The sequence below is a fragment of the Pithys albifrons genome, chromosome Z (genome assembly GCF_047495875.1).
Source record: "Pithys albifrons albifrons isolate INPA30051 chromosome Z, PitAlb_v1, whole genome shotgun sequence".
NCBI lineage: Eukaryota > Metazoa > Chordata > Aves > Passeriformes > Thamnophilidae > Pithys > Pithys albifrons.
The window spans coordinates 33,457,327-33,482,376 of record NC_092497.1 but is presented as its reverse complement, the minus strand read 5'-3'; the positions used below and the strand labels follow the sequence as shown (position 1 = coordinate 33,482,376).

At 39.7% G+C, this 25,050-nt stretch overlaps 1 protein-coding gene across 1 annotated transcript; it reads left to right on the top strand.

Moving 5' to 3' along the window:
- Window positions 1-1,819: 1,819 nt before the first annotated feature.
- ANXA1 (annexin A1) lies at window positions 1,820-18,133 on the top strand. Its single transcript, XM_071580476.1, is given in 13 exon segments — window positions 1,820-1,851; window positions 5,217-5,293; window positions 6,484-6,577; window positions 7,346-7,440; window positions 7,525-7,647; window positions 8,235-8,325; window positions 9,604-9,683; window positions 10,598-10,654; window positions 13,591-13,684; window positions 14,244-14,339; window positions 15,360-15,418; window positions 16,310-16,432; window positions 17,808-18,133. Coding segments are annotated over 12 exon segments (1,038 nt in total). The 5' UTR covers window positions 1,820-1,851; window positions 5,217-5,227; the 3' UTR covers window positions 17,868-18,133.
- Window positions 18,134-25,050: the final 6,917 nt, after the last annotated feature.

Genomic DNA, 25,050 nt, shown 5'->3' with positions numbered 1-25,050 from the left:
CCAAATACAACCTGACAGCTTTCTCACAGTATCACTGTCAGCTGGTAGGCCCCTTCAATTATTCACCTTATGAAAATATCTGAAATACCTTTCTCAAATAATACATGAAATGTACAGGGAAAAAGGAAATAACAGAGTATAGGGGAAAACTGCTGTCAGAGAACCAGATGGGCTGAATGTTCCCTGGGGACCAGGAGGGGTTCCCATGGGGAAGGCCCCTTATATCCCATCATCTTAGCCAGAAGCAGGACAGCTAGGGATCACTACAGGCAGTCCCTGCTACAGGCATTTGGCACCTTGATGGGGACGGAACAGGACAACAGTCCACAGGGTGCACCCAGCCCAGGTTCCACTGTCAGTCCCAGCCTGGCTGTAAGGCAGCAAGGCAGTGACTCAAGATGGAACAAAGGCCAGAGGGCAGGTCTAGGGCTGGGGTGGCCTGATCGCAAGCAAATCTTATTAGGGGTACATGCTTAGGGCTCAGGTGTTTCAAAAGAGGTATTTTAAACAGAAGGGGTAAGCCATACTGGAATGTATATGCAATGATATGTTACGTTTGAGAAATTTGTAAGGCTCTCCTCTAATAATAATCAGCATCAATCTGTTCCTCTTCCTCCTCATCTTATTAACTGGTTGACCTGGGTTGCAAGGGCAGATTGCATTTCATGTATGTTCACTGAGGGCAGATCAACCAAGTGTGCAAGCAAGTCCAGGTCAGTAGAAAGGAGAATGAAATCTGCTGGGAGGTCTATCTGCCAATTGCAAGCACTTCTGGTTCAGGAAGAGATACTTCTTGACTGGGCATCAAAATTCCAGGCCAATGTGAGATCTCAGTGATATGCATGGTGCTGTGGTGGACACATTCAGAAAAATATGTTTCGCTGGCTTGGCAAGGAAGTGCTTGCAGAAAAGCTCTTCTAAGAGACTGAGGTATACCCTCATCTTGTGCAAACCACTGTCACTTTGAACTTCAGAGCTTAATCTGAATCTTACAACCTCTTTCTAACTATGCAGTTGCCAGTTATTGCTGTTTCTATTAAACCTGTAATTTTCCAGGTGTTTCTTTTCAAGGAAAAAAACCCAAAACAAAACAAAAATAAAAATCAAAACCAAACTAACCAACCAAACACAAAGCAAACAAAACCCCCACAAACTAAAACCAAACCAAACCAAATCAAACAAACAAAGAACACCCCCGCCCCCCCCAAAAAAAAAACCAAACAAACCAAACCAAACCAAACCAAACCAAACCAAAACCACACAAAAAAAGGATTTTTATTAATTATTAGCCCTGGTTTTTTCCCTGGGCCGTTTCTGCCATGGGCCCATACACAGACAAAGCAGAGCTAATAGCCACCAGAGCTCAGTGAATTGAGGAATTTGCATTGACTCTTCACTATTTTTTCATCTCAAAGTTTCACTAAGCAAATATGTATCTTAATATATTCACTTTGAATTGATATCAGACATGTCAAAATGCAAAGGCAGTAACTCAAGTTTGGTTTGCTTAACATTTAATCATATGATCCTGAAAGATTTATGGCAATTTATTAGAGCAAGGAATAGGACCGCAGCAAGGGAGGAGAGCTACCATGGCATGCTCATTCATTATCTTTTCCTTTCTGAAATCTGCACATGCTTTCTCCAGCATATCATTTTGCAATGACTTTTTATGTGGTTCTCTGTTTTGGGGAGTACCCAGATATAGCTGCTGCAGATGATTTCTTGAGCTATGGAAACACTCTGGTTGCTGGGTGGAGTCTCCCTCACAGGATATAAAGGCATTGAGAACCCTCTGTTCCTTTGTTCCTGACTGTGCAGCCCTGTAAGGCAGTGTTTGTGAGGAGGAAGGTAGGTTTCATTATTATTTCTGTAGACCAAGCACACTTTAATAATTCTATGTTGAATTTGTCAAATGACCTGGTGCAAGTTTTCTGTGTGTTGGATTTGCTGACAAGGAAAAAAATGGGTGTGAGGAGGAAAAATTCTTTTGGTTTTGAAGCATTTTATGACAGGGCTTGGCAATTATTGTTTTTATTGAATGTAATTAAATAAAGTGAATTAAAATTATTATTTTTCTCTCTGATATTTTCATATTCAGCAGAATTTCCAATGCAAAATGAATTACAGTGTTAGATCTTCTGCCTGATTTTCTGATAGAGTGTCATGACCGTAATATACATGAATATCCTGGTATCTAGGCTTGGACAATAACCAGAGATGATGTATCTGACATGTTTCATGATATGGTTAAATAAACTGTTGTTTGACACAGATTGTAGTGTGAAAGTCTGGGTTGTGTCTTTAAATTTAATTTACAACACAGTACCTCCTCAAAGCTTTCATTAATTTGTATTTGTCCAGTTCAAGGGTGTATCTTCTAGGGACTAAGAGCCAGATAGAAAGCAGAACTGTGATAGTTTTTGTGAAACAACACATAGGGCTTTCAGTCTGGATGTGTGTTTGATTTTTCAATCCAGTTGCCATGTTGATAATTCCAGCTGGGAATGATAAAAGGCCTTAAAAATCACATTTTTCAAACTGAGATATTCTAAGTTCATGGTCATCTTTCCTTTTAAACAGAACATCTACAGATTCCAGATTGAGAAGCAGGACACATGGCCAGGACAATATTTTATTAAATGAATAACTCTCAAAAATATATCTGGTATGAAACAATCAGAAATGAGTGTCACACTTTTATATTGTAAATTCTGTTTGTACCACTCAGTAGGCACATGGTTTTCTACATCTGCCTGTTCATAGCCTATGCCTGGAGCATAAAAGTAGACAAAAATGTATGACATCCATAAGTTCTGACAGTCCTTTTGATACTAAATTAAAATATATTTGGACTGAATGTATCCATCCCGGATCTAGGTACTGTTTACATGAGCTTTTGTATTTTAGAGTGGCATGAGCGAAAGTATTGGGAAAAACCATGTCTCCATCAGGGATCTGGCTGTCTTCCTAGATTTGAGTCCTTATTTTATTAGCTATATAAAGCAGAAGAAGATTTTTATATGTACATTAGTTTCTTATCTTTCTAAGCCCATTCAAGCAGACTAAGATCTTTAGCTCCTTTCAAGAGCCATTGTCTACTTTGTCTTCTATTAAAATGGTTTACTAGATGGAAATACAACTATCTACATGTCAAAATGTCTTTATTTAAAAAGAAACATTACCTGATTTTAAGACAGATTTTTTAAAATGTATAATTAAAATTAGAAAATATATAAAGGTTTAGAGGCTTCATAAATACAATTTAGTGTGGTCTATCACCCTTCTGTTTCAGCTAACCCCAAGATCAGCAAAACTTCCAAGAGCTGAATGTGAGGGGTGGGTTTGGGGATATGCAGAAGAAATGGATATGTTCCTGAAACCAGGACTCCCTGAGAAGGGCTACTGTATCAACCAAAGCACAGTATTTGTCCCCCCTTTTCTTAGAGGTGCTGTGAGAATGAATTTTTTTCTTAATTACTCTGTAAATCAGTTAGTCAACAGACATATCAGTACATGTCAGTGTTGGTGACTCAGTGCACCCAGTATGGAGACTTTTAAGTGGTTTCATCCTGCTGTATATGGCCTTCATGTGGGCTGTTATAAAATGCAGGCAGCAGAGCTTCAGGTACAGTACCACTTCATCTGCCCTCATTAAGTTCTGCCAATACAAGAAGGATGCAGGAGCTTGATACAAGCTTGACAAAAGTGTTGGTAGTTATAGTGATGTAAGGATGCATTTCTGATCCTGAATATTCTGCTCTTTAAATTTTGCACAATATTCTGAACATTATTTATCCAGCTGAGACCTTCTCTAAATAATACACAAATACATATTTGGAATTAGTTTTCAGTTTTCCTGGCAACACAGGCACAGCTGAATTTTGTGGCCTTGGAGCTGGTGGAAGGGCACAAAACCAAGAGTTTTCAAGGGACGCTGGAATATAGGTGGCTCCTGCCTTGGAAGGGGGTGGTAAAGAGAGCCAGAGGCAGAATGTAGGAGGCCATTGTCACTTTGTTGGTTGCTGAAAATGGAAGTTTTTCTGGGAAGGAAGGGAACAGCTGGACTGCAGCTACACTGCTTGGTGCTAAATGTGCGCCACTTTAAAAGACTGGTCTCTACATTTCCTGTAGGACCTACATCATGTGTTAGCAGCATAAGCAACACCATTATTTATAATTGTGTGTAAGATCTACATTATATGACCTGTATCCCAAGACTAGAAACAGAATTTTGTCTCTTCACACTAGATTCAAAGTCAGTCTGGCTTACTCAGCAACATTATTTTATTGTTTATATGTATGCCTTAAAACTAAGCCTACCCTAGAGTCTGCTGTGGAAGAGTTTTGAAAAAAATTATTTCTTTTGAATAACTTTATTTAATAAGCCATTGATTCCTCCTTTCTGTTCATTCATTATTTCAGTTAGCAAAGTATTTCTCACACTGACAACATAAGTTGTTATGAAGCAACCTATAAATTATTTTTGAGTGCTCAGTGTCACATCACCACTCATTTTTTTTCCCATTCTGCATAGTACCTTGTGAAAAAGCTCTATGGATTTTCCTTTTGAGTAGTAAAACTCAAAAATTATGCTTTTTTTCCTCTTCTTATATGGAAAATGCTCTATTATTATGTAGAAATTGTAGGAAATATGTAAGAAATAGAGAATAATGTATGTGAAAATATCCAGTTTTGCAGGTCTTCCTTAGAAAGGGTCTAGTCAAAGAAATTACAAGACAATAGATTTAACAAGGGAATATCTTTTCCCTAACATAATACACAAGAACTCTAGCCTCAGTAAATTTTCAGACAAGAATACTTGTTTACTACTGAATCTGAAAATATTCAAATAGTAAGTTAATGGGCACAGCTGATGGAGAAAAACAGCCTTTTTTTTTTCTGGTAACTAACCTTTGTAAATCAACATTAATCCTAAGGTATTGCAGTAAGAAATGGTCCAGCTTCTTTACTGTCCTAATCCAAAACTTCTGCAAGTAGCTAAGAGTGTAGTGGTGAGCAAGCAGTTGTGGAGCATCCTATCACCTGTTAAACATCAAAGTTGCCTGTTTCCAATACCACAGGCCAGTTACCACTTGGAAAACTAATATGATGCATGTCATAGTTCTAGAGAAAGAATTTTGAGCATGGGAAATCTTGGTTTGCACTAGTGCTGAAAATGATAAAAAACAGTAACTTGATGTGTCTCTTCCCAGAAACTGTCAACATGGCTATGGTATCAGAATTTCTGAAGCAGGCATGGTTCATGGAAAATCAGGAGCAGGAATGTATTGTAAGTATTAACAGCTTTCAAGAGTATTTTCCTATACTCTTACAAGTGATTTAAAGGCAATGTATAATCTAATATAATCAAATAATCTAGGAAGTCTGCTATTAGATCATTAGAATAATTACTCTTATCTGCACTTATCATCTAGTTATCAATTCCTAGGCAGAACTGATTACTGTAATGAAACTATAATTCCCAGTGACCAGTCACCAATTCACTCAAATTGGCCTCTTTAAAGTAGTAATCTGACGTTGAGGTGTGTGAATGTGCATGAACATGTCCAGATGATGTACATGGAAAAACAGGGACTTTCAGGCTGAGATGCAAAAAGACATGAGCTGGAACCCAGAAACGCAAACATCTCCATACATCAGAATAATGGTGATTTCATATAAACATTTCATCCAAGAATCCTGGGGCATCTTATAACTGGTGTAAAAGAAGTAGACATCAGTCAAGTAGTGCTGTTGAGTTGTAGATGCTATTGTTAATTTAATTTGTCATGTTTCTGACTTAGGACAACCCATGCAATCTGTTGTATAGTTTCCAGAGGCCTTTAGACATTTACTAGGGAGTCGTCACCTAGGAATAGATTCACCAAAGACAGAAGTAGATAATGCTTAGTGAAGAGTGTGGTTTATATCTAAAGTTTGAAGAAGTTGGGCAACAGGTCTCCATTTTCTTATAGGATTTGGTCTGAACTCTCCTCCAAGAGTTTGAGTACAAGAAGAGTGTGTAGCCTTAGATATGAGACAGCTGAGAAGACCCTTAATGAGACACACAGTTTGCCTACAACGAGCAAATGAATTACTAGCACTTAAATGGCAGTGCCTGTAGGATTTAATTGTGGATTTAGAGCCTTAAAAATTTGGATACCATTTCCTAATATGAGAGTTAAGTGTTTTTCTATGCAATCCAAGTTACTCTGAGAAACAATTCTTCAGCTATCTAATACAGTATATGAAGTGCTTTCTGTATACGAGGTGTGAAAGGAATAAATCCAATGCATATCCATTACTGAATCTGTTTAATTCTATGAAGATACAAAACTGTATTCCTTGATACTCCTATAATAGGTAATTCTAATTGCATACTTTATTTAGGCATCCAAAATTGTTTCTTTGCAAAAATATCCTTTGCAATAAGCAATTTTTATTTCATTTTTAATTTTATTTTTTATTTTCCCTGTGCAGGAAAGTTCAAAAGGTATCCATGGAGTAGAGTCTTACCCTGATTTTGATCCATCAGTTGATGTTGCTGCTTTGGACAGACATATTACGGTAAAAGGTAAGAGAATTATTAACTTACTACAGTAGGACTATTCCTTAGGAAATTTTGAGGATAACACTGAAGAAAATAGCAGAGCAAGAGGCAATGACAAGTAGGAGAGGAGTTTCTTCTTTTAAAAGCCTGGCAATACATTAAATTATGCAATATGGTAAAGCATCTCAACTCTTTGATAGCCTGATGTTGTATTACAGTTTCAAACCTTAATGCTGCATTAAAGTTCTTGAATATGATGAAGGAAGGGTTGTAAAAATTTAATTTCTAGAGAAGGAAAAAATATTATAACATACCATACTTTTTGACTAGATTTCGATACAATTCCTTCAAGAGGCAGTGCCTATGCTGACAGTGTGGTGCATGCTTTTCTTGTGCTTCTCTCTTTCAATGAAATTCACATTTGGTGCTTTCTCTATACTTTGAAACCTTTTTCAGTTTGTCTAACTGAGATTAAATATGCCATCTATTTTTTATTGTTTTTTTCAGTTTTGTTGTTTTTGTTTTCAGTTTAGAGAAAGTTCTGCAATTAGAGGAGTTTAAGAATTTCTGTATGAAATTGCATGGTTTTTAAGTTCTATGGGAATTTATTTATTTGATTTCTTTGCTAAGTCACTAATTGTGAGTCAGTAGATGATCACACTTTCAGTTAAACTTGAATGTTTCAAGAAATCAAAATACAACACAAAGTAAATAATGATTAAAAACTATAATTGGCTAAATTATGCATATATTTTGAATATATTTGGAATTTTGTTGTTTGGTGATTCATAGGTGTGGATGAATCTACCATCATTGACATCTTGACTAAAAGAACAAATACTCAGCGTCAACTGATCAAAGCTGCCTATAAGCAGACTAAAGGAAAGGTAAAGTATTCAAACCAAGCTTAAATTTACACCCAGAAAATCAATGTTTCTCCTGTGTCAGATGTTATATATGAAACTAAAAAGAATGCTGACCATAACACTGTTCCTTAAGTATATGAACTGAAAAGCCACTTAGAAGATGTTGTTGTGGCCTTCCTCAAAACTCCAGCTCAATTTGATGCTGAAGAATTAAGAGCCTCTATGAAGGTAAGGCAAAATCTTCAGAGGAAAACTTTCTTTAAGAGCACAAGTAATTACTAGGCCCTGTAAGTTACACTGGAGTTTGATTTCCAAACTTGTGTATTGTTTTTTTTAACCCCATTGTGTAAAATAAATCTATACTGCTAATTCTAGTTATGGAGCAAGACCCAGTAATCTCTGCTGAACTTCAGGGGCAAAGGAGATTCTTTTGTGAGCATGAACTCTCTCTGCCTTCTGAAAACTAGTTGCTAATGTAGAGATAGAGACCCACAGTGTTTACATACATGTTTACATAACATAAAACAGAAAGACTAGAAGGTATTATTCTTCTTAGATTTTACATTACTATCTTTTTTATGCACCATTTGGTCCCTTGAGTAGCTTTTGGATACCAGGGTATTTAATGTGATAAAAAATAATTACAAAACAGCTGAAATAAAAATATTGCATGGCAGCACAATGTCTTTAATTTTTATTTCCTATTCCATGGGGTGCCTTCGAAGTCAAGTCAATGGTTTACATATAATTTGTCTTTTAAATTTTAAGTTTGCTCTATCGAATAACATTTCTAAAAATTCAACCACTTTTATCAGAGGCTTGGAACTGATGAAAATACCCTAATTGAGATTCTGGTCTCAAGAAACAACGAAGAGATCAAAGAAGCCAACAGATTCTACAAAGAAGGTAATCCAAAGCAAGAAAAAGTACTAATGGCATAGCTCTGTAGCAGGCAAATTAGAGTCACAGCCTCATTTCTTAGTATGAGAGGCTGAGAATATTATGGGAGTCAAATGAAACTTCACAAAAATTTTGAAGAAGTTCTGGGGGAGGGAGGTCATGCTGACTTTTTCTGACTTAAGTGGTTCCCAATACAACACCATCACTGCCAAAGCTGTGGGTGTCTCATGGAAAGAGATCTTTTAATGCTTTCTAAAATGCATGTAAAAGTCATCTGTTTTTCTTCCCTTGTAACTAAACCTTGGCTGACATTTTAAGATATCACTAGGCTTGAAAAAACTTGCTGATTTAGAAACATGGGCAATGTTAACAGTAGGAGCATCCAGTGAACTACAGGAGGAAAATATTTGAAGAAATTACTAAAATGTAATGTGGCATCAGTCATATATGTCAAATTTACTGTGTTGTCTGCATTTAAATGCCTCCCTGACACCCAGTCCTGTCAGATTTCAGAAGCTAAGCAGGGTCAGGCTTGGTTAGTACATGGATGAGAGACCTCCTGGGAATACTGGGTACTGTAGGTTCTAGTCCTGAGGACTTCACTGTCACCATCCAAGCTTGCTCAGCCATGGCAGGTGAACCTTAGGAGTTAAAGGGTGGGGCCAGTTTCGCACACTTTGTGCCTCACCTAACAATTCCACTGCCCAGGCTTAAAGGATACACCCATGTGTGTAGAGCCCTTCCCAAATCTTCATTTGCGAAGCCTAGCCATGATGATGACTGTGTTGTCTAACTAAATCATGTTTTCAGAGATTATGAGCCAATTTTTCTAAGACATCTCCATTCATATAATCTTACAAGCCCAAATTAATAATGTGATTTTTCAGGAGAGTATTGTGATTGAGTACAGTACCTGGTAAGAACAGCCAGAAATAAGAATGAAACAAAAGTTGCTCAGAAAAAAGCTTTTGTATTTCACAAGCAGAATCCAAGACAATGCTACCCACAAGACCTTAGAGAAGGATATTTTTTATCAGATTTTAGATTTAACCTCCAATTTTACAGCACATCTCAGGATTTATAGGATACCTTAAAAATATACTCCTTCACTAGAAGCTAAATGAGAGAAAGTAAGAAAATGGCATTTCTAGTGGGCATATTTTAGTGGGGAACTAAGGAAAACCAACAAAGATCATGGAACGGTTTGGAAAGGACCTTTAAAAATTATCTGGTGAACTCAGATGGCAACTTCAGATGGCCAATCAAACTACAATTTGATTTCAGTGCTGAAGAGAGATCTGATACAAGACATTATCTCTGACACATCTGGTGACTTTCAGAAGGCTTTGGTTGCTCTAGCCAAGGTATGCTGTGCTTAAGCATTTTGAGTGACTCATCTGTTATTTAAAAAAATCAATATTATCAAGACTATTTTAGAGAGACATACAATAAAGAAAGATCTGGGTAATATTTACTTCCTTGAATTGTTTTTTATTTCATATTCTAGCCCAGCTGTAATTTTCCTTACTCAAACTATAATGAGATTTTATCTAAATTGCATTTCAAAAACCACTACTCTTTATGGTAAAACATATTTATTGTTTATCTTTTAGTGGTTTTTTTGTTCTGTCTTTAAACACTTGAAAAGACAACAAGCATAATGTTATGTCAATTGGCTAGAAATAAAAACCTAAGAAATACTTACAAATAGAGAAATAAACCTTTTATCCTGCTGTTAAGGTATGTTTCCAGTAGTTAGATAATGGGACAAAGGCAGGGAATTAACAAGTGGACAAAGGGTTTTTCAAATTTATGTTCAAAAGATGAGTTTAAACACTGGGGCTTCCCATTAAAATGTATAAACATTTGATTTTTGAGTAATAGTACATGAAGCTTGTACATGCACACAGGATTAATTTTTGATACGTCCATGTGCATGGCTTGGATTTTCAGTTTTTGCTTTCAAATGAACTTGAAAGAAGTTTATTGAATGATCATCAGGGAGAAGATCACTGGTTCTAATTCTTCAATTTTAAATCAAGAAAGAATACTTCTTGTGGATTTTTATGTAGGTGTTCAGAAATGCCTCAAGGCCTTAGAAGTGTGAATTCCGATTGATTACAAAGAAAACAGCTTTATTCATAGAATAATTGACATAGTTGTACCTATTTCCAGTATATATTGGTATGAGAATGGTTCTGTAGAACTCTAAAATGTTGAGCTTTAGTGAAGTGAATGAATGTTAGTACCAGTGTCATTTTTTTATTTCTTTATGTAGGCTGACCGATGTGAAGATCCTCATGTGAATGATGAGATTTCTGACAATGATGCCAGGGTAAGATCATACTTGGCACTCTGCAGAACTTCTTTCGACTTGAGATTACACCAGCTGCATATGTTCAGCCTGAATCCTAAACATTGTAGACCTAATACAGAATGTTATACAGCAGTCTTTTCTGAGGGTATAGTATTTACATGAAGTAATATTTTCACCTACATGATGATCATGTAAGCTCATTATTGGAAGGAAATTTGATCTTTACCCTAATATCTAGCTTCAGAAATGTGTCTGCAAGGCTTCTTCTAGTTCATGTAAAGTGTGAAGACCATTTTAAGGTCAAAAAGTCAGGAAATTAGACTCAATATTCCTGCTGTTTATGAAACAGTTCTTGAATTGAGGGACAAGGGTGATGTTTGTAACTAGGTAGCATACCTTGACCTGTGTGAAATCTTGTGCTGTTTTAAAGGTAAACCAGCAGGACAAATGAACCCAGCCCCAAAAAAGAATCCTAGTCAGAGTTACAATTTAATAAAATTATTAAAATAAATACAATGATAGCAAAATCATTTTTCACCCACAAAAAACAGATGTATAACCCAGCACCCGGGGATGTGAACAGAATGGTGTTCATTAGCCTCTGTGCTGAGCACAATGTGGTCTGCCGAAGTACAAAGTATGAAAAGAAAGGGAAAGAAAAGGGTAAGGAAAGGGAAAGCGAAAGGGAAAAGAGAAAGTGAAAGGAAAAGGGAAAGGGAAAAGGGGAAGGGGAAGGGGAAGGGGAAGGGGAAGGGGAAGGGGAAGGGGAAGGGGAAGGGGAAGGGGAAGGGGAAGGAGAGGAGAGGAGAGGAGATTCAAGGAGAGGAGAGGAGATTCAAGGAGAGGAGAGGAGATTCAAGGAGAGGAGATTCAAGGAGAGGAGATTCAAGGAGAGGAAATTCAAGGAGAGGAGATTCAAGGAGAGGAGAGGAGATTCAAGGAGAGGAGATTCAAGGAGATTCAAGGAGATTCAAGGAGATTCAAGGAGAGGAGAGGAGAGGAGATTCAAGGAGAGGAGAGGAGATTCAAGGAGATTCAAGGAGAGGAGAGGAGAGGAGAGGAGAGGAGATTCAAGGAGAGGAGATTCAAGGAGATTCAAGGAGATTCAAGGAGATTCAAGGAGATTCAAGGAGATTCAAGGAGATTCAAGGAGAGGAGAGGAGAGGAGAGGAGAGGAGAGGAGAGGAGAGGAGAGGAGAGGAGAGGAGAGGAGAGGAGAGGAGAGGAGAGGAGAGGAGAGGAGAGGAGAGGAGAGGAGAGGAGAGGAGAGGAGAGGAGAGGAGAGGAGAGGAGAGGAGAGGAGAGGAGAGGAGAGGAGAGGAGAGGAGAGGAGAGGAAAAGGAAAAAGGAAAAGGAAAAGGAAAAGGAAAAGGAAAAGGAAAAGGAAAAGGAAAAGGAAAAGGAAAAGGAAAAGGAAAAGGAAAAGGAAAAGGAAAAGGAAAAGGAAAAGGAAAAGGAAAAGGAAAAGGAAAAGGAAAAGGAAAAGGAAAAGGAAAAGGAAAAGGAAAAGGAAAAGGAAAAGGAAAAGAATCCTGTTGGTGAGGATGATGGTCTCAGTCTGGCTGAGAGTGACAGTTGCAATCCTGTTGAGGTTTTGGTCCTTCTCATGTCTTGACAAGTGGTACCAGAAGTCCCCAACCCCAAAGATTATATATGCTCAGGTTCAGATGGGAATGCCTCGTATCCCCCTCAGGGTGGGGAGTTTCAAATATTTTTTGAATCTTTGCTGGCCCATTACCAGAGATGATGCCTTTGGCTGGGTTTGATGGTGCTGATGTCTTCCTGAAGGGGCCTTATCATGGCTGAGTCATTGATGTGAAAACAGAAACACTTCTCTGGTTCTCTAATACCCAGCTTGTAGCCTGAGATGTCAGGTGTGCCCTAGGTAGCTGCTGTCAACAATCTATTATTTACAGTGCATGAGAAATGACATAGAGGTTGTAGAATACACAGTTTTAGTTACACCAGAAAGTGCTAAACTGGTCCTGACCACTGTAACTAGAACAACTCTGCAGTGTGTTAGCTATAGCTATTACTTTACAGTGATAAACCTTTCAAGATTATTGGGTAAACCTCACAGCAATTTTCTCAATAATTCTAAAATAAACATCTGTTCTTTTCCTTATTTCTTCTACCATTAGTAGAAGTATTTTTGTTAAAATCTTTGTAAAACTTCACAGTCTTTCCTTAGTTTTCACCTATAAAGTCTGACATAATGGTAGGAATTTAAATGTAGATAGATTTTAAACTGTTTTTTTTTTTAATCAGCTGAAAAAAGGTCATTGAGAAAAATTGCTTTTATTCCTGCTATATTAGGAGTTTACTTCTGTCATCTCCCCAGATATGGAAAGTAAATCAGTATTCTGTCTAAGCTCAAGTTCGGTACTATTTATCTTGATGTAGGTTGTTGTTGGATCTTTTTGTGCTGTTTAAAGGTCTTTAATAATTACTTTTTGAAAGCTTTGAGAAGGTGAGGAAAATGAAGAAGATGGCTTGTTTCTTACTTTACTGGAAGTAATAGCCACTCCTGGAAAGACAAGGAGTACTTGGTGCATAGGCTTCTCCTGCACACTGGACCAGTTAATAGCAGAGTTAATTTTGTTGGTCCTAGGAAAGCCTACTAGTCCTAAACTCCCATACAGAATGCTATCATATCATGATAACTGAAAAATAACTTCATTCAAGAAGGTAGTATATCTAGAAGAGCTAGATGGTGATTGTAAGCTGTCTGAAAATAGGTTTTCTAGCTGCAATGTTTTCTCTAGGTACTATTATAAGTGAAGTAGGAGGTATTACTTGACAGAGCTAGAGTTAGTCTGAGGTAGGGTAGAGTTTTACTATAGATTGTGTCAGGGACTGGGATTCATTGCTGACAAGCAATGATCCTCAGCAGTGCAGTTTGAGATTTGATTTTTACTATTCTGATGTTGACTTTACTATTTTCTTTATGACAGGCCTTGTATGAAGCAGGAGAGAAAAGGAAAGGAACAGATATTAATGTGTTTATTAATGTTCTTACTACAAGAAGCTACCCACATCTTCGAAGTGGTATGTTGAATGAAACTTTGTGCTTCTTGGCTTGCTCATGAATTCAGAGAGGATATAGATTATCAAGATGTGACTCTGTCTGCTACAAAGATCTTTGTAGCTGGAAGCATTCTTGCTGACTAAGGGTGCAGTTGGCAACTTGGCTGTTCTTTCCATGTTAGAGATGAGCAATATCATCTAGGCTGTTACCATGGAGCGTCAAATGGCTAGCCAAGCAATCAATGTGGCATAAGTTCTGAATGCTCCTCACATAGTTTTGTTCCTCAGCCAATTTGCCCTAGATAGAGGGCTATCACACAGTGTCACAGGCTCTGGTAGTCAGTGTAACACCTCAATGGGAACATGAGCCCTTCTATCCTAACAAATCCCCTTCTGTATGCTGACTCCAACACTCCATGCAGTAGCACTGTTCTTTAACACTATGCTGCCTGAAGAAAATGAAAAAGATGAAATAAGAATAGTCCTCTACTGCAGCAGTGGGAACAGAATAAACCAGAGGCAACACAGGGACAATATTGTATTTTCATTTCTATTCACTGTGTTTTCTTCCCTTATTCAGTCTTTCAGAAGAATCGCAAATACAGCAAGCATGACATGAACAAGGTACTGGTTTTGGAGCTGAAAGGTGACATTGAGAACTGCCTCACTGCCCTTGGTAAGTAGTTTTGTAGATTGCAACATGCCGTATCTACTGACTGAAAATTTAACTTCTACTTTTGCCATACTTGCGCTGATTGAAAAATCTTCTGAACTTAATCTCCTTCATTGAGAAACCTCCTAAATGAAAAAAATTCTAATCCAATCATAGTGATTTAATTGACTTCTCTAAAAGTAGTTAAAGCTGATGAATGAGTAGACATATCTCTCCGGATATGTGAAAAGGTCCTTTAAGAGGAACAGATGAGTTGTCAAATAGAAAAACCTTTATAAGAAGTCAATATGCCAAAAAGACTTATCAGAACAAGCAAAATTTGTATCAAAAGTGCAATAGTTTTTAGACCTGTCTTCAACCAAACCCAATCTTATCCAAGTTTCATGAAAACAAATATGATTATTAAAAATATAACTAATTTCCTTCTGAGGCTGTGTTCAATAAAATATTCATAATAAGCTTGTGACCGTTCTTCATGAACAATAAGGTGAGACAAAGGCTCGCTCTTACTAATGGACCAGGGATGGATTCAGGAGCCAGACACCCATCTTGTTCTCAGCTTATATATCACAGGATACTTTTTATCAAGCGTATTTTGAATAAAAGAATGGTTCCCATCTGATTCCTCTTAATATCAAAAGTGAAAGGCAAGTACTTATGATAACATTGTTTGCAAAACATCAGATCAAACCTCCAGCTTTGATGTAAAAGACATAAACGCTTTCATCTTTTTCTTCTTGGGAACTGCAACACCATCCTCGATTTTGTGGCAGTAAACTAGGGAGAACAATTTTGTCTTTATAGTAACTATTTTTCCCTGACTGAATTGCTTTCTGAATAGACAGAGGAAAGAAACTGCTTCTTCTTCTATATTTTCAAGACAGGTAACAAAGAACTACATAAAGGGGATTTGCTGGTAGGAACTATGAAACTGGTTTTAAAGTGTTCTCTTGCCAGACTTTTGTCTCTTGTTACTTTTTAGTTTTACAGCAAAAGTGACATTATCTCACTGCTTCATTACAGTGAAGTGTTCCACAAGCAAGCCAGCTTTCTTTGCTGAAAATCTCCATTTGGCGATGAAAGTAACCTAAAGAAAGTACTTCTCTTTGTAAACATGAGGTGCTTTATAAGCTGAAAAATAGCAAGCTACCTAGAGCTCTCTAAGCCCCTTGTGTGGTAGAAAAAGACTGATGAAGGAAATTCAGTGTATTTTGCTCACTCCTACTGTTGCTTCCTTGGAAGCCTGAGAGACTTTCCATAGGAGGAGTTACCTGTGTGCTACAGTGTGTTCAGGAGGCTATCTGCCCATCCACTGTCAACAGTAACAGATAGCTAACTGAAACTTTTCTTATGAAACCACAAAAATATGAGTGAAAAGAAATAGGAGAACAATTATAGAGCAAGAATCTTGTGAAAGCCTAATATTTGATGAGACCCTAATGATTCTTCTGGCAAGTTTGGAAGTGAGTTGAGTGAGATTCAGTTAGGTTGAGTGAGGCAGCTGGAGATCATAAAAGAGTCTACTGTGCAGATATTGCCATAAGTCCTGTGACTTGTTTAGGAGCAGTAGTTGAAAATTGAGTGAAACATTATGAAAATACAGATTATTGCACTATTGAAAAAAAAAAACCAAACCCACAGTGAAGTCTAGGTTGTCTCCGGTGTCTAGCAAACACTGTAATGAAGATACCTGCTTTCAGAAAACAGAAGAAATGTGTAAAAAAAATTTTGGGTTGAGGTAACCTGTCAGAAGTGAATTGTGCTCATAGGGAACAGAAGGCAGATATGAGAGGTCCACATTATGATTAAAGGAAAAGAACGTAGGATCTGTTCACCCACAAAGAAGTCTAATGGATTAACACACAGAACTTGATTACAGATATTTCAATGACATAAGTAGTATTATTTTTCTTCCCTCCCCTTGCCCCGCCCCCCCATCCCCTTTATTTTTCTTTTTTTTTTAATTTTAACAGGGTGTTGGGACACAGCACAAAGACCTCATCAGAATCATGGTTTCACGCCATGAAGTGGATATGAATGAGATAAAAGGCTATTACAAGAGGATGTATGGCATCTCTCTCCACCAAGCCATTATGGTAGGTTTTCTCTCTGGTGATGTATGAAATGCAAAACAACCAAATTATTTTTGAAGTCCGGTAAAGATTTGTTAACATTTCTGCTCTTCAGTCAGTATTTTAAACTGAGTATCTCATTGTAGCTGAGTAACCCATATTTCCAATGGTCCACATGCTGGTAGAACTAATTCCTTTTCTGGGTTAATGTTCTTGTCAAAAAAAGCTATATTAATTTTTCAGTAATGATACATATCTCAGGATATCATTTTACAGTATAAGCCAAGAGCTGAATGGGGATTACAGTATCCCCAAGTTCCTGTATTTAGGCAGACATGAAGAGTACCCTGGCAGGAGAGTGGAAATAATTTCCCTGACAGCTCTATGGGAGATACTTGACAAAACTGGCTATTGGTTTTTGACATTTGAGATACTCCTGCAAATGCATGTTAACTTCTACTAATATTTATTTGTCTGACTTTCCAAGTGACCTAAGTAAATGAGTTAACTTACAAAATTATTTTCTCAAATGAGTCTAACTACCCAATATATTTTCTAGAAAATTTAACCAGTTAGAGACTTGAATAAAGCTAGAACATCTACCTAGTAGTGTAAAAAGTCTTGATTGGAGTAGAAATGTACTCCTCACATGTATCAAAATGTCTTTTTGATTTCTATTGGTGTCTCTTACTTTTTCAGTTAGGTGCCAAATATGATTTTTACTCCTCCTCCATGAGTACGTGTGATCTGTAATTTGGTATGCTATTACATCACCTCATCATGTTCCAAAGTGGCAATTCCATTCAAATGTCTTGAGGCATAGCTTGGCTACAATGAACATTTCATATGTCTCTGAAAAGTAGATTCAAATTAGAGAAAACAAAGCATGTGGTAATTACACTGCATACTTAATGAACATTATCCATTTTTATCAAGCTGAATAAGCAATCCCATGTTAAATATATTATTGCTGTACTAATATACTTTGTTTGAGATCTTCTAAACACCATGTGGATAGTGTTTTATTATTAACAACCATTGGACATCTCTGGTCAAGGAAGAAATTTTCACTTTAGGAAAGAAAAGCTTAAGTTCTTGGATGGATAGAAATCTTCTACTTCTCCTCTTTATTTACACAATTAAACCTTCTGGCTTTGTCTATATCTGCACCATTCTAGAAATGCATGCGTTTATTTCTAGGTCCTATAAATAAATTCACTGAGGGTACTTGGTTGCAGCTCAGTCTGTGGTTAACACATGTGCTATCAAGGGATTCATTTAGTTAGGTGAAGTGCTGATGTTTAGCAAATGTATATTGAATGCTTATTGAAATTTATTTCAATTATGACCTGTATTCTAACATCTGGGGGTGGGGGTGGGGGTGTGCTTAAATTAACAGGATGAACTCAAAGGCAATTATGAAAACATCCTGGTGGCTTTATGTGGAGGTGATAACTAAGTTTCATGTTCCTGAAATGCACTGAAGGTTTTTGTATTTGCCTGTCTATATAAAAGACAGCCTTTATACAGTGAGGTTTCTGTGGAATGTTTCTTAGTCCATATGTATTATGTTGCAAACATAACCCAGAATGTACTTTTTTCAGTATCCTTATCCTGCATTGCATTAATATCTCTTGTTTCATCATTTATCCAGAGAATGCCCTCAAATTTCTATTTCTTATTTGTGAAAATTGTAAAGTTTTCATTTATTCTAAGCAAATAAACTTTTAAAAATATAATTAACCCACATGGAACTTTGTATGTCCTTCATTACAATTCTGCATTTCACTTCAAGTGAGAGAAAAATCAGTAAACAATTGAATTAAAGAATGTAGCAATATCACACAATATAGCTGCATTTGTACCTTTTCAGTTAAATTCAACTAGGGTTTATGTAAACCAGGTACAAGAAAAAAACCTAAGAATAACCTGTTAAAAAATTAACAATATAAAAAAGCCAACACTATCTCTGTCTTGTTCTTTCTCATTTAAATTGAGGAGTAAATAAACTTGTGTTTTGTACACTGGGAAAAAAAGAAAAAACAAAGAAAAATTCTTCATAGCTCATTGTGAGAGACTGAAATGTTCCCAGTTAATGATGCAAACAATTGTCCATTTGCAAAAGCAGCAGGTGCTTTACTGAGGCCAGTTTTGCACCTGCCAGCCAAAAGGGAGGAGGAGAGGTTTTGGATATGTGGTGACAAAACCTCTGGTCTGCATAAGAACAGCCAGGTGCAGGCAGATCATACACCACCAGAAGATCATACAATCACAGAATCATAGAATCGATTGGGTTGGAAAAGACCTCCAAGATCATCGAGTCCAACCCTTGGTCCAACTCTAGTCCATTTACTAGATCATGGCACTCAGTGCCACGTCCAATCTGCGTTTTAAAATCTCCAGGGATGGTGAATCCACCACCTATCCGGGCAGCCCATTCCAATGCCTGATTACTCTCTCTGGAAAGAATTGTTTTCTGATCTCCAACTTAAATTTCCCGTGGCAGAGCTTAAGCCTGTGCCCCCATGTCCTATTGCTGAGTGCCTGGGAGAAGAGACCAGCCCCCACCTGGCTATAACTTCCCTTCAGGTAGTTCTAGACAGTGATGAGGTCATCTCTGAGCCTCCTCTTCTCCAGGCTAAACAACCCCAGCTCCCTCAGCCTCTCCCCATAGGGCTTGTGCTCCAGTCCCTTCACCAGCCTTGTTGCTCTTCTCTGGACCCACTCCAGCACCTCAATATCCTTTCTGAACTGAGGGGCCCAGAACTGAACACAATACTCAAGGTATGGCCTCACCAACGCAAAGTACAGGGGAAGGATCACTTCCCTGGTTCTGCTGACCACACTATTTTTGATACAGGCCAGGATCCCATTGGCCTTCTTTGCCGCCTGGGCACACTGTTGGCTCATGTTGAGCTTCCTGTCAATTAGTACCCCAAGATCCCTTTCCGCCTGGCTGCTCTCCAGCCACTCTGTGTCCAGCCTGTAGCGCTGCAGGGGGGTTGTGTGGCCAAGGTGCAGGACCCGGCACTTGGCCTTATTGAACTTCATCCCATTGGAATCAGCCCATCTCTCAAGTCTATCCAGATTCCTCTGCAGAGCCCTCCTGCCTTCCAGCAGGTCGACACTCCCTCCTAACTTGGTGTCATCAGCAAATTTGCTGATGATGGTCTCAATCTCCTCATCTAAATCATCAATAAAGATGTTAAACAGCACTGGACCCAACACAGACCCCTGGGGAACACCACTGGTGACTGGCCGCCAGCTGGATGCAGCTCCATTCACCAGCACTCTCTGGGCCCGACCCTACAGCCAGCTCTTAATCAAGGAGAGGGTACACTTGTCCAGGCCATGGGCTACCAGCTTTTCCAGGAGTATATTATGGGAGACAGTGTCAAAGGCCTTGCTGAAGTCCAGATAGACCACATCCACAGCCTTCCCCTCATCCACCAGGTGGGTCACTTGATCATAAAAAGAGATCAGGTTGGTCAGACAGGACCTGCCCCTCCTAAACCCATGCTAGCTGGGTCTAATCCCTTGTCCACCCTGAAGGTGCTGTGTGATTGCACTCAGGAGGAACTGCTCCATAACCCTGCCAGGCACGGAGGTCAGGCTGACAGGCCTGTAGTTGCCAGGGTTCTGCTTGCAGCCCTTTTTGTGGATTGGGGTGACATTCGCCAACCTCCAATCATCTGGGACCTCCCCAGAGAGCCAGGACTGTTAGAAGATGATGGAGAGTGGTTTGGCAAGCTCTTCTGCCAGCTCCTTCATCACCCTGGGATGGATCCCGTCTGGTTCCATAGACTTGTTAGGATCCAGCTGGCTCAGTAAGTCAGTAACTATATCCTTCTAGAATACAAGAGGGCTATTCAGCTCCCTCTCCCTGTCTACCAGCTCCAGAGGCCAGTTGTCTTGAGGGCCACCTGTCTTACTGGTGAAAACTGAGGCAAAGTAGGTGTTAAGTACCTCAGCCTTCTCCTCATCTTCCTTAACTATATTTCCCTCCAAGTCCAACAGAGAATGGAGGTTTTCCTTGCCCCTCCTTTTGTTATTAATGTATTTATAAAAGGGCTTTTTGTTATCCCTAACTGAATTAGCCAAATTTAGTTCAAATTCCACTTTTCTTTCCCTGATCTTTTTTCTGCATGACCTAGCTCTATCTGTAAATTCTTCGTAAGTAGCCAGCCCTTTTTTCCATAGTCTGTAAACTTTCTTTTTATCCCTGATTTCTTTCAGAATCTCCCTATTTAACCAAGCTGGCCGTCTTCCCCTCCGGCTGGCTTTTCGGCACACTGGTATAGCCTGTTACTGTGCACTCAAAATTTCCTTCTTAAAACATGTCCATCCCTCCTGGACCCCCTTGCCTTTAAGGGTTTTTTCCCAGGGTATGCTCTGAATCAGTTTTTTGAATAGGCCAAAATCTGCACTCCGGAAGTCCAGAGAAGAGGTTTTAATGGTGGCTCTCCTTACATCCCTGAAGACTGAAAATTCTATTATTTCATGGTCACTATGCCAGAGGCGGCCTCCAACCACTACATCATCTACCAGCCCCTCTCTGTTTGTAAACAGTAGGTCTAGCAGGGCCTTCCCCCTGGTAGGCTCATTTACCAGTTGATGAAGGAAATTGTCCTCCATACACTCCAGGAATCTCCTTGACTGCCTCTTCTCTGCAGTATGAAGCTCCCAGCAGATATCTGGCAGGTTGAAGTCACCCACAAGAACAAGGGCTGGAGATTTTGAGACATCCGCCAGCTGCTTGTAGAATAATTCATCCCCTTCATCATCCTGACTGGGCGGTCTGTAACAGACACCCACAAGGGTGTCAGCCTTTTTGGGCTTGCCCCTGATTCTGGCCCACAGGCACTCAACCGTGTCACTGCTGACCTCAACTTCAACAGCGTCAAGAGACTCTCTAAAATATAAAGTCACCCCTCCACCTCTCCTTTCCTGCCTGTCCTTTCTGAAGAGCTCGTAGCCTCCCATAGCAGCACTCCAGTCGTGTGAGTCACCCCACCACGTTTCTGTGACAGCAACTATGTCACAGTTTTCCTGTTGCACTATGGCTTCCAGCTCTTCTTGTTTGTTTCCCATATTGCGTGCATTGGTGTACCTGCACTTCAGCTGGGCCATTGCTTTCATTCTCAACTCGGGCTCTATGCCCTTAGGCTTATCTCTGGAGAGCCCAGTTGCCATCCCTTCCCCCTTCAAACCTAGTTTAAAGCCTTCCTAACCAACCCTGCCAACTTATGGGCTACAGTTCTTTTGCCCTTCCTAGATAAATGAAGCCCATCTGCTTTGACGAGACTGGGCAACATGGAGTTTGCCCCACGATCAAAAAACCCAAAATTTTGATGATACCACCATCCCCTAAGCCACCTATTGGTAAGCTGGGCTTTCCTAAACCTCTCCTCATTCATCCCAGCTAGCACAGGAACTGAGGCAATTACTACCTGTGCTCCTGTCCCATGAAGAGATCAGGTCAGTGCCTTGAAATCTTTTTTAATTACTCTGGTACTCCTTTTATTAATGTCATTACTTCCAACCTGGACAACCAACTGTTATGGGTTCACCTAGGTGGACCTAGATTTGGGCTCTGAAGTGTGGACTAGGCCAAAGCTGTCAGGTGACTTGAGCTGGGCTGAGCTAACAGCTGACCTCTTCTAGCCAGTAATTTTGTATTCCATACCACATTATGACATCATCTCCAGGGAAGTAGGAACCAGTGTGGGAGTGGTTAAGGCAGTCGCTTCTCAGCCCTCCTCTTGGGAGGACACACGATGCTGTCCCAGGGGGGATAGAGAGGACTGGCTCACAGGGTATCTCAGGAAAGTAAATTGTGTTGTTCTGGGTCTCTCCTTTCTGCTTGAGTTTGTCTCCCTGGAGAATAAGTGTTTTCTTAAGTAATGTGTAGTTAAGACAGTAGAATTTGTGTGTTTGTTAAGAAGTTGAGGTGGGGAACTTGTTGTTGCAGACTTGTGTGAGTGTATATTTGCACTGTCTTCTAATTGTCTCTTTCTTTCTGTGAAAAATATATGTAGTTTTAGTATAAACGTGGTTTGAAATGTTTTTTTTCTTTCCCCTCTCTTTTCCTCCCTTTCCCTGGTGTTAGGAGGGGGGCTTTTCTCTCTGTGCTTGGGGGAGGTTGGTAGTTGCTTATCTCAAACCAAGACACCAACAGCGGGTAATAGTCTGAGGGTTGGATAAGTTTAGGAAGTCTTTTGGTAATATCCCTCACCCCGGCCCCAGGAAGGCAGCAAACTTCCCTGTGGGATGGGTCTGGCCGACATAGAGGGCCCTCAGTTCCCCTCAAAAGGGAGTCACCGATTACAACAACCCTTCTCTTTTTCCTCTTACCTGTAGTTGTAACCCGTCTGGTAGACCGGGGGGAACCAGACGACCTTGTAGATAGGTCTTCCTCCTGACTGTCCTCCAACAGACTGTCTGAGTCCAGGGCTATATGCCTGTTTTTTAAGGGCACCCTGGCAGGTGAAAGGGGTCAAGAGGGGGGGTTTTTGCCTCTACGACCAGGCACCTGTTTCCATTCGTCCCCATCCATATGGTCCGTTCTGTCTGCCTGATGGCAGGAGGGGCTGGGCTTCACCACCTCCTGCTGGGCTTCCTTAGGAGTGGAAAGGGTGTGACTCCACCAGTCAATTTCCCTTTCACTCTCCCTTATGTTTCTGAGCCTATCCACCTCTTCCTTTAGCTCTGCCACCACACCCAGCAAATCGTTCACCTGCTCACATTGTATGCAGGTGCTTCTCACACTGTCCTCTGTAGTAGGTCCAGGCTCAAATAGTCTATGTAGTCAGAGGCCCGAGTGGCTGCATCCTTCTTAGAGGGTTCTGTCTGTATTGACACCCCTCTACTGGTAACAGGAGCAACAGCTTTCATTTTTTTGGGAGGCATGACTGCCTTGAGCTGTGGGGAAAGGTAGAAAAGGGAAACAAACAAACAGACAGAAAAAAAAAAAAGGGGCCACAGAAATACCTAGGCTTCTGCCCTGCCTGTTCGCCCTGCCTGTGCGAACGGCCGTGCCACGCCTCACTGACGTGCCACGCCCCTGTTTGCCCGCTCCTGTTCGCCGCGCTCCCTAGAGATGTTTTTAAAGCCTTCTCACTCTCCTGCTAACAAGCAAGCCACGCCTCCAACTCCCCTCTGAGTCACCCGCTGGTAGCTGAAGGAGCAGCAAACAAAGCCTGCCAGGGAATGAGCCAAGCAGCTCCCTTCCCTCTCTTTAAAGCCTCTCACTCTCTTGCTAACGAGAAAGCCACGCCTCCAACTCCCCTCTGGGTCACCTGCTGGTAGCTGAAGGAGCAGCAAACAAAACCTGCCAGGGATGACAATGAGAAACTGAACTTGCTCAGCAACAAGCTGTTTTTGAAACATATACAGGAAAAAACCAATAAGGAGCAGATCCTGCAAAGTAGGATAATGTTTTTATCTGGTATTGTCCTCCCTCACACAACTGGCTCAAGGCGTAAACTTTCCCCCTGGGGCAGGTATCAGGGCATTCAACATGTAGGCCTGAAGGCATTGCTCTCTTCTGATGGGGCATAAATGTCTTAACTACAATAGAATGAGAAACAGTGGTCATGTCTCAGAAGGGATCATAAACCATCAAAACCTCCCTGAAGTGCTCCCAGACTTATTTCTGGGGTCTTCCACCAGGACACTGTGCATAATCCAGAGTTGCATCAAACGGTGTAAAACTGCTCCCCCAGGGAAGGCACCTGGTCGTTCTCACCTGAACATGAACATATATGAAACAATTCAATTCTATACTGTGCCGGTTTCCCCTAGCTCCAATGAATTAAGACTGCAGCCATCACTTAAAACAGTGTACATCTAAATTCTGTCAATGAAGTCTGGATCCACAGGTGGTAATCTCCTTCCTCTTCACTATCTACTCTTACCCTTCAATTCTTTATTCTCTTTATATTTTTTCTTAAGTTTTATCTTTATGCTTTGGAATTGCTATATTTCTACAAATAATAACTAAATCTGCTACATACCTCCTTTCCTTTGCAACCAAATTATTCTAAAATAAACCTGCCATATTATACACACACACACACACACATATAAAAGTATGCATATATATATGTATATCTATGTATATCTATCTATACCTATATGTAAATATATATAGATAGATAGATAGATAGATAGATAGATAGATAGATAGATAGATTTGAAAACATTGGTCCCTCAGTGTTGTTTCACTCTAATCCACCCCAAAGGATCTATTAACAAGAACCTCGTCTCAACAACCCCATCTCTCTGAGGGGTTGTTGAGACCCATGCAGGACTTTCATCCTTTTTACTATGAGCTGGGTAAATTTTTAATGTTATTGCTGAAGTGAAAAAACTACTCCTTACTACCTGTATTTTGTACAAATGTCATGCTTGGACAAGCTCCTGGTTGTGCCAGATGCTGTACAAATGAGTTAATTATAGGTCTCAGGTGCACTGGTGGAATTAAACATTACCTTTGGGTACTTCACTACATGAAAACACTGTTTATAACAGCTAATTTTTCTATCACATAGCAATGAATGATTAGTACATGGACTTGGTAAGCTGTGAACAAACAGAATCAAACTTCAGTATATATAGGGTCTGGGGAGGAGGGTAAATTT